General features: G+C 37.5%; 1 protein-coding gene across 1 annotated transcript in view; it reads left to right on the top strand.

Annotated features, from left to right (window-relative positions):
- The first annotated feature begins 2,127 nt into the window (after window positions 1–2,127).
- The window catches only part of LOC140236021 (bifunctional glutamate/proline--tRNA ligase-like), a 40,521-nt gene continuing 32,125 nt past the window's right edge, over window positions 2,128–10,523 (top strand). Inside the window, exons 1-8 of the mRNA XM_072316002.1 lie at window positions 2,128–2,319; window positions 5,934–6,018; window positions 6,465–6,564; window positions 7,094–7,250; window positions 7,998–8,131; window positions 9,276–9,287; window positions 9,611–9,699; window positions 10,346–10,472. Coding sequence (XP_072172103.1) covers window positions 2,277–2,319; window positions 5,934–6,018; window positions 6,465–6,564; window positions 7,094–7,250; window positions 7,998–8,131; window positions 9,276–9,287; window positions 9,611–9,699; window positions 10,346–10,472 — 747 coding nt within the window. The 5' untranslated portion in view covers window positions 2,128–2,276. The remainder of the gene's footprint in view (window positions 2,320–5,933; window positions 6,019–6,464; window positions 6,565–7,093; window positions 7,251–7,997; window positions 8,132–9,275; window positions 9,288–9,610; window positions 9,700–10,345; window positions 10,473–10,523) is intronic.

Raw genomic sequence — 10,523 nt, 5'->3', positions numbered from 1 at the left:
ATGAATGGACGGATGTATAGTAAACAACATGATGATATCTCTGTTTTATTTCCATTTCAAACTGGAAGTTATTGGAAATTTGTTAGGATGTGACATTGTATACTTCATGTATGGTTAAGACTGATATACGGATTTGTGTGAACAAGACACGTGAAACCCCGGGAGTGAAACTTCACAGTTAATTTAACTGACATTCGCATTCGTTTATCCAAGGAAGGCCAAACTGAGCTCTACCTGCATGACTCTATCCAAACTCCTCAAAATAAGTTCTGCAATTAAAGTTTGATCTATCATATTTCTCTTGTACCCGCATTATCTTCATTAAATATGACATTATAAGAAAGCCTGATTAATTATCTTTAAAATGACACCTTACTTGCTATGATTGGGTGTTCCTGGAATGTATGACTGAGTATGGCGGAAGGTCAAATGTGAAATGTTGCAAAATAGAGCAAACGTGTTATGTCAAAAAGTATAATTCCCATTTGCTTTGTCGTTTCAGGGAAGGAATGTGCTTGAAAAGAATGCATTGTGAGATTTTCATTAGATTCCAGGCTTCATCCATGAATTAAAAACCGCAGTAGTATGTGCAGTAAACATAAAGGTTGAACAAACAGTCATCTAAATGTCTAGGAAATGGGAGTTTTTGAAAGTTCTGTCATTTCATCAGTGCCTATTTCAGTGGCCTTTTTTAATCAAAACCTTAAAATTCTTGCGCCGGGCTTTTCACTTTTGATCTGTCCCATACTCAGTTGTTTTGCACATTCCAAGAACACCAAATCATAGCAAGTAATTTGTCATTTTAAAGATAATTAATCAGGCTTTCTTATGATGTCATATATTAATGAAGATAATGTGGGGTCAAGAGAAATATGATATATCAAACTTTAATTGCAGAACTTATTTTGAGGAGTTTATTTATCAAAGGCTGTGAAAAAGAACATTTCAATGGATAGGTCCTACTGTAAGCCTATATATAGTCTTATCTCTTCATTCTGATTCATATCATAGGGCATGCGGAACTTGGCTTCACAGTCTCAACATAGCTAGTTCTTGAATTTCTGGATGCCACTTAGCGTGTGTCATAACACTATTTTGACATGTAATACAGTAATGTTGATTTTCTTTCTTTTTTTTCTTCCTTTTTTTTTTTGGGGGGGGGGGGGGTAAGGATTTGCAGTCCGGTGATGGTAAGCATATTGCAGAACTATTGCATCACTTTGATATAGATCTACAATGAGACAGGAATAAAGGGGTGGGGGGAGATCGACAGCAGAATTTTGGCAATTTGCCAATCCCTGTGTTTACAGGGATGGTAAAGTTTCGTTTTAGATGCCGGATATAGATTTTATTATTATCATTATTTTTTTTTTTTTTTGCGAGATACATGTAACTAGAAACCACTTTCATGAAATATCAAAGAGCATACGTTTGAGTCCTAAGAGGAAGTGAAAATTCATTTGATGAAAATCGGTTATGAATGGCTGAGATGTCCGAAAACAGAGTAAAGTGGTCCAATTTGTTTTAAAAATCTCAGCTATTTCAAAACAGATTTCGTCAAATTAACTTTCAATTCTTGGAATTGTATACCGTTTAATATGTCATGTGGTGTCTCTTTATCTGTCAAAAAGCTAAAATGTGAATCCCCCTCTCAACCAAAACTAGGCCGTACTTCATCCCGTTAACACCAATCCAGACATATTCTCAATGATTTACTAGTAGATGCGTTTATTACGTGCATATTAAATGATAGACCTGTAAATGTTGCAATCTAGAGACCACACGTCAAAAGTCGCTAGCAATTTTGTGTGCCAACTGCCCTCGGACGTTGAACGGTATAAGAACATAATTTTAGGGCTGTGATTATTGTCAGATATATGCCGCACTGTTTACATTGTTTCTCTCGTTCTTTATCACTTTGTTATGAGCCCGATCGTGTTGGATAATAGAAATACGTGCCGTCATGGCAAACCATGATGCAATCTCAACCCAATAATACAAGTAGTCATGTGACACACAGTTTATCTCGAAAAAAAGAACTGAAAAATATTCAAGCTGGAGGTATAAAAGAGAGTGCGTGATGATGCCATTATGTTCAGTACATGGTTTGCATAACATATTCGAGAGAGGGCGCAAGTACTCCTCCCTTCGTCGGTATGTTTTTCGTTGGCAATTTCCAACAACGTCCGTGACCGACTGACGACTCAACTGTGGACGATAATATTCCTGCAGAAAATTTACTTTCTCCTGAGCTGTGATCATCTGGAAGCCGCAAAATGAGTCTTACGCTAGCTGCAAATTCCTCGAGCCCTCCAATTGGTAATAATATTCATTTCATTTATGTAAGGTTATGGTCGAAGATATACGTGTCGCTGGCGCGGTGTTGTGCTTATGCTGCAGGAAAAGTACGGTTCGGCCTCCAATGCAATGGGCGAGGAGTTCCGCTGGCTACTGAGTGTGCTGCCTGGCTCCAGCTCTGTGGATGGGATGCCACCACGGATGCCACGCAAGCACGTGTGTGTGTGTGTGTGATACTACGGTCCTCGTAGGAATATCCAGTGCAGTGCACATTCAGTATGTCATGTTATGAAGAACCTCGCGGGCACGGGCATTACAGTGTTAGATTTAGATCTAGTCATAAGTTTTATTTTACCGTAAACTTTACGTTCGTTCACCTGTACATGGGTCTGCACCTGTACGTAGTCCGTACAACCTACAGGAATAACTATCCGATATATTCAGAATACCAGCCCAGTATAATAGTATAGGCCTACGTACGATTATACGAGGGAGTCGTAGACCTAACGTGGTTAGTATTTCATCATCTTTTTCAAGATCTAGTCTAGCCTAATACCCAGCAGGCCGTCCATGGAAGAGTCTAGCAAGTCAAGTAAAGTGCTCAGCGAGCAAGTGAAAGTATTTGCAGTGAAAGTATATTTTGTAATTAGCAAGATCTAATCCACCAATCGACAAAGACAGCAGAGTGACATCTAAATTTTAACTAATTTCACATGACTATTCACACACAGCTTTTCTCATGCTTGCAGCTCATGGAGTCATAGAGTCATACAGAAAACCTACTTTACACTAACGAAGTTACAGATATAGCTCAACAAGGGGTCTGAATCATGATCTACATGACACCAATTATGTCACAAGCGGGATAGCGTGATCATCATCATGCATGGATATTTTGTCATTTTTTTTTTTATTATATTGATATTCCAACCTATCCTATAATATATGCAATTTGTATAGGTATAGAGCTATAGGATAGGTTGCAATATCAGTATAATTAAAAAAATGCTCATGTTTTAGAACATGTATGTTTTACTTTCATCATCATCCAATCAAACCTAAGCTACTATTTATTCAGCTACAGATACAGTCATGAAATTTTAGACCCCTTGTATTGCCATCTAGATATTGCTCAATTTCTAGACTCTAATGGCAGTGCATACAGACTTGAGTACTGTAAAACATGATATAGGCCTATTCGCGGCATGAAATTTTCGCAAATTGGAGCCGACAGCTTTTTTGTGCAGCATGAAATTTTCGCGAACTACCACTGGCATTCGATGCATACAGTGTAGACAAGAACTTTCGCGTGCATTTTAATTTCGAATATCTTGGCACTCGTGAAATTCGCAAAATTAAAAGGAACGCAAACATTCCTCGTTTTACAGTAATTTGATCGCTAACACAGTACTGTCCTGATTACTGTTAAATTGAAGTGTAACAGTTCTGAAATAATGATTTTTTTTTTTTTGGGGGGGGGGGGTTTAAAGTGATCACACTACACTTGCATGTATTTTATAACCAAGGAGGTTTTATACGTGGAGTTCCAACTGGCTGTAATTATTCAACCAGTTGTCAGATTTCTATTGATGTACAAAGGAATTCCACAGGTGCACTTGATCGATGTTCCTTGCCGCCGTCTTGCTGAGCATTCTGAAGATTAATTTTGAACGTTATCATAATATTGACCATATTTTGCTTACCTATTTATTAAATGATATTCCAATTAATGATAAAGCATGTAAAACAAAAGACAATTCCATCAAGAAATTTGCGCAAAAGTGTAAATCAGAGCTGTATCATGTGAAAATTTTTAAAACTGTACCATCCTGGAAAGCTGGTTAAATTATTACTTTTCCGCTTAGTTTTCACAAATGAAACTAATATGGAATATTCTTCAAGTATAATTCTTTATTGATAGATATATCAGATTAGTGACCGGGTATGACCAGTGGAGTATTTTTCATCTTTATTTCAGCATTTTTTTGCTCAATTTCTATTCGCGCATCCTCATGTCTGTACCACCTACCTTTTATAAGAAGGGATAGCGAAAAGTAATAACCATCACAAAGAAATATCTTTCTTTGAAAGTGGCTAGTGATTATGCAATGAGACACGAGTTAATTGTCTTCCTATCTGCGCGGCAGATCCTGTTTAGCACATGTTTCAAATATTTTTGAGCGGCGGCTTCAAACATCTAGCAAAGGAAATAAGACAGTTGAGACTCCATTCTCTAGAATCTCCTTGTTATAACTAACTACCGGTATAAGTCTTTCATGGAATTCTGTGTGACAGGAAGAGGCAGTCTGCAAAGTTCTGAACAATTCCTCAACTAAAGCTGCACCATTCATGATTATTAATGCAGTTCATGTAGTAGGCATTTCATTTCTATAGTCAATGTTATTGGAAAGAAAGAGTAAAATGTGACAAGCGTGTCATACAACCTACTTGGCACAGCAGTTAAGATTTGATCAAAATCAGATCAAAGTAAGGAAGTTATAAAATCAGAATAAGATCAAAGTAAGGAAGTTATGAAATTTCAAAGATTTGCCCCTTGTTTTGTAGGTACAACATTTCTTGAACAGTTGCTATGAATGTGTAAATGAGTGATCTGATGATGATGTCATCACCTCACAATTTGCCATTGATCATTCGTACAAAAAAAAAAAAGGATTTTATTTTCTAGTCCAAAAGTGTAAAACAATGTTGATATTCCTCATCAAATGACTTCAAAATAATGTTCAGTCAGATGTATCAGAATTTGAGACTGAGACATAATTGTGTTTGATTTTTTTAAAAATGGAAATTTCATGATTTACATGTATGGTAACTTTTCAGGGATGACATCCATCAATTCAGTTTGCATTTTCATATTGACTGTTTAAGAACTGTTTCATGACAATTAGCGAAATGTCACAAATTCTATAACTTTCCTAAATAAATTTCATCTGATTTTAATCATATTTTTACAGATGTGCTTGCAAGATTTGCTAATTCTTTTTAAACTAGCCTTCATTTGTCCCTGATTTCCCCTTTCATGCAGTAAAAGGTTCAGAAGGAGTGCTAAACAAAAATTCAGCAGTGACATGCATTCATGGGAACATAAAAACAAAACAAACAAAAATTTTACTTTCTGTACCCAGTAGCATTGACAAGCTAGTACTGTTGTTCAAGGGCAGTTTTTATGATTTGTTATTTGCACAGAGTTTTTCTGTCTAGAGAATTGATATTCCTATTTCTTTTGTAAGGCCCTCATCCGACCTCTAGGTGTAATGTTCTTAATAAGGTGGACACCAAGAGTCACCATGCTTTAATATAGAATCTATTTGAGACACTCTTTTTAACATACTTTTTAGAACACTCGCTAATGCTAATGGAGCTTATTAAGCAAGGAGATATGATTTACCAGCTACATGTATCATAAGAGTAAAGCAGGGGGGGATGCCTTCTTTATACATTGTAATTTGGAAATTTAAAGAAAAAATGGAAATGGAAGTTGTTGCAAAATAGAAGAGTAGATGAAAATGATACGTATGCTACCAGGGAAGTCAGTTGCTCTTGAATGTTTTGTCTCAGTCACTTTCACATGGCATTGCAAGTGTTTGTCCTTTTGTTTTCTGCTTTGCTGCTCCCAGCGGCTCTGTTGACGGTGGAGTGTGTGGCTGGAAAGGCAGACATCAAGGTTGAGTGGGGATCAGCGACCAGCCTCAAGCTTACTCCGTAAGGCGCACAACAGTATATTCCTTAACACAGCTCTTAAACTGATTCAAAACATAGTTCCAAGTTGATTGTGCTACTACTGTTCACATCATGTGAGTTTTGAGTGGCATACTGATTTCTACCTTCAAAATCCATGAAATACTGTTCACAAAGTTATATTCCATATATATGCATGGACTAATATGTAGGGAAAGAAGTTAGTGAGCAACATTGATTGTGCTTGTGAAAGAAGATTGTTGATATTACATTTAGAACAATTTGCTCATACTAAATAGCTTTAATACAATTATGCATACACATTGAGATGAGAGATGATAATTCTTCCAGTTATTCATTCCAGGTCAAATATTTGTGTGTGTTACAAAATATTACCCTTGTAAGATCTTTGTTCTAAATTCTTGTGGATGTAAGTTGTCTTTCTTATAAATGTGTTTATATCAATAAAGCGATGTGACAGTGACATCATCAACAGCCATCAGCCGCTACCTTGCCAGAGCTGCAGGAGGAAATGGTCTGTATGGAAGGGATACTCTTGAAACAACCGAGGTAGGTGTATTACACACCTTTGCTCATCCTTTGTGATTGAGATTAGATGCAATGCAGGGAATAATTTTCCCGATATATCGCAGGGGAAATTGCAATGCACTTTGGATACTGTAAAAGTCGCGCATTTCGTGCAACCAGAAACTAGCACAGAAAAAAACAACAACCAAAAGCATGTGAATATTTTTGCTGGCCATATATTTCAGTACTTACTGTCTTGATTCCGTGGAATTACAGACACATGAGACTCTTCTTACCGGGCCTAGCGCATAAAATAAGTCACGCGAAAATATCCACTTTTACAGTACATGTATGACTGCTAAAGTTACAAAATGTCATTTGTGTAGCAATTTCATTGAATAGAATTGTATGATTCTGGTTAAAGTCCATCAACTAGAGCTGCCATTTTCCAGAAATGAAAATATTCTGTGCAATATAAGAGGAAAAAACTATAACTATGTCCAAATTGGTGCTGTTAGAGTTAGAGCTAGATATTAAATGATCCCTGCATTATTTTGTTTCTCTGAATCAGGTTGACCACTGGCTTGACTTCTCCAACATCCGACTTGGATCCTCTTCCGACTTCAACCAGGCCGTGTCGTATCTGGACAAGATCCTCGGCCCTCGCACTTTCCTTGTGGGCCATGAGCTGACCATCGCTGACCTTGCGGTGTGGGGGGCTCTCAAAGGTATGGTGCCACAGATATCTGAGATTTTTAAAAAAAAATGAAATTAGAGTTACATTTAATACCATTATGTTTTCCTCCAATGTTAGGGATGGTAAAGAGCCATGTAGTAGTATGAAGAGCATTACCGGTACGTGTTTTGTGAAGCCACATCTTCTTTTCACAGGTTCAGGTCATGTCCACAGAAACTGAATTTATTTATCTGATATCCTACTGTGTTGGTTATATTGTATCTGATGTATTCCTGATGATGTCATGTGAGCAAATTTGGAACCCTAAGCTGGCGAGTTCGTATGGCATGAACTTTCAATGTGCTCTCTTCGTTCTTTTGTATTTGTATTCATTTTTTGTCTGTTGTTTTTAGACAAAATAGTCGATACACATTTTAAGTGATGAGTAAGAATTCCTCCTAAAGCATTTCTTTTTCAGAACAAGCCATGCACAAATGATTTATTGTGATTTATCCACATTTCAGTCAAAGAAAACCAAATTTTGCAGTATTTTGCATTTGTTTTTATTTGTGTGTACTATATTATATGCTAATTTTGTAAACTATGAAAGGGCCCCCTGCTATGTATAAAAAGTATCCATGAGTCTGTTATTCACTGGTTGAAATATTCAGTTGAAGGATGCAGGATGCCTTTAGTTCTATCATGTCAGATCCCAGTGTGAAGAACCTGCTGTCCCGTGAATAGATTTTCATTTGAAATAATGACTCATACACACAATCCATCTCATCTTCCTTGACAGGGAGCAGTGCCTGGGCCAAGCTGGTGTCCCAGGGCAAGGCTTTGCCCAATGTTCAGCGCTGGTTCTCCTTCTTAGCTGCCCAGGAGCAGTTTCAGAGAGTGGTAGCTGCACTCCCTGCAGCTGGCACTCAGGAGGTAAGCAGGACACAGTTTGTTTGTTTGTTAAATCATTTTCCATCTGAGAAGATGGCTGGATAGCCCATATTCAGCTATGCTATTCTGGTCTTCCATGGGGTCCAGTTGAATGTGAGGTGGGACCACTTCACTGGGTTAAACACCCTGCTCTTTGCAATGAACGAATGAAGCAGGATCTTATACGTGCATGAGTTGTAACTCTCTCACACATGGGACCTCCATTTTATGTGCTATCCGAGGGACATAGTATTTTGTATCTTGCTAGGGGGAATGGTGTGATTACACACAACATTGCTCAGTCCAGATTCGGGTTCGAACCTGGGTCACTTGGGTCGGAGTAGACGCGCTTACGACTGAGCCAACTCACCGCCCTCTCACAATGTTTTGATGAGGAATGGTTACAGAGATTAATGTCAGAATAGTAATGATTATGATATAAAAAAATATGGTAATAAATTCATCATGCTAATCAGAGTTGGTAATGGCAATTTAAGAGTAAGAATTTGTAAATTGCAGCCATTTTACATGTGTTGAAGGCAGCTTATATTTGCTGCTTAGGGCTAGGCAGAAAAAAGAATATGTTATGAAGAGTGCAAAGTCTAAACCACTCATGGCAGTATTAACTAAAGTAGTGTTTTCATGATCACTTGGGCATGAAAGATTTGAGTGCATTTATACAGCTTAAGAATAGTTGGTTTCAAAAAAAAAAAAAAAAAACAGTAATCTGAATACCATGAAACAATTTAGTATGTATTGTATGTAAATATTCTTTACATCTCTAATGCATCTTAGGAATTGTATTTTTTCATGTTTGTAGCTGTTTGATATTTTGCACTGGCTTTCATCTGTCAATCTCCAAGAATAAGTTTGAAATACTTGTGAGAACCAAGGAGCATTGACTTTGTGTGTAAAATACTTTTGCATTGCTAGGCTTTCCAACATACAACTTTTTGGCATCTTACTGGTATATGGTTATATTATTATTAAGATGGAAGTCTTAAGTATGCTAGCCATCTCAGTTGTAAAGATATTTGTTGGCATTATAATTTGCCCTTTCATACCTTGTAACACTGGTACTGAAACCTTCTACATAATAATAAGTATCATTTTTTTTTTCTCCTTCCACTTGGGACACTTAACACAGGGCTCAGACAAAGTGAGTACCTCTTCTTTACCTTATTGTTTGATTTATTTGTGTGTGTGTGTGTGTGTGTGTGTGTGTATGGGTTTTCGTTTATCTGCATGTGATATATGTCACATGTGTCTGTGTGCTGGTATTTTTTATTTTACTTATACTTAGTATTGTTTTGTAGGTGATCTTGGAGGATTTTTTCTTCTGAATTGAATAATATCCAAGTACAGTGGTACTAGAGATTCCAGTCTTGCCGATTTCAAAAGCATGCCATGCTATCCTGTGTATGCCTCATTTCATGTATGCAACATTTTGGTGTAACTTCCTTCAATTTCCCCCCCTCTCAGGGCAAAAAGAAGGATATAGGAGGCTATGTGGAGCTCCCTGGTGCCGAGATGGGCAAGGTGGTGGTTAGGTTCCCTCCAGAGGCCAGTGGGTTAGTATGCAGCTGTTATCAGTCACAACAGAGACAAGTATTGACACTGTAAATGCTCCGATTAACCCTTAAGGGCCCACTAGCCTGTGGCCATCCTTCTGTGTGAACAAGTGTGTGCATGTAAAACTTGCGCAATAATGGGTGGTTGTTGTGTGTTTCCTTGCTGGGATTGCATAATCTGTGTGTTTGGGCTTCTGTGCAAGTGTGATTTTCTTAGTAGATACACAATGTTTGCATCCTATTGCCAGTGAAAAGTAGTGTGAAGCTTTCTATTTCCTTCATAGTCAAGAAGTGGTTGACTTTACAAGAATTCTTAAGGTGCTTACAGATGAAAGGTTGAATTTCCATCTTGCAAACTCTGCATCCAATTTCTTATTCAAAGAAGTGGAAGACATTTGGTGTCAGAGAAACATTTTTTTTTTTCGGCTGACAGCTTGGTACATGAAAATGCATCTTTTTAAAATGCTTTAGTGTTCTTACTACCAGAAGCAGCAATATCTGACAGAGATCATGTGAAAAAAAATGTCTTGCATCAAGCCAGTTTATGTGCAAGAAGAATTTTGCACGACTTGGAAGTGCTATTTTGAAATTTGCTGCAAAGAAAATATGAAATGTGAATGCATTACATTCAATATTTTGTCATCAGCTTCCTTCATATTGGTCACGCCAAGGCGGCGCTGCTGAACCAATACTACCAGCTAGCCTTCCAGGGCAAGTTGATCATGAGATTTGACGACACCAATCCTGCCAAGGAGAATGCAGAGTTTGAAAAGGTTAGTTTTGCCGGGTTTTGGTGGAAATTTCAGTGACTTAGTCAGACACAC

Source organism: Diadema setosum, chromosome 1 (genome assembly GCF_964275005.1).
Source record: "Diadema setosum chromosome 1, eeDiaSeto1, whole genome shotgun sequence".
Classification (NCBI taxonomy): domain Eukaryota; kingdom Metazoa; phylum Echinodermata; class Echinoidea; order Diadematoida; family Diadematidae; genus Diadema; species Diadema setosum.
This window is presented reverse-complemented; position numbering and strand designations above follow the sequence as displayed.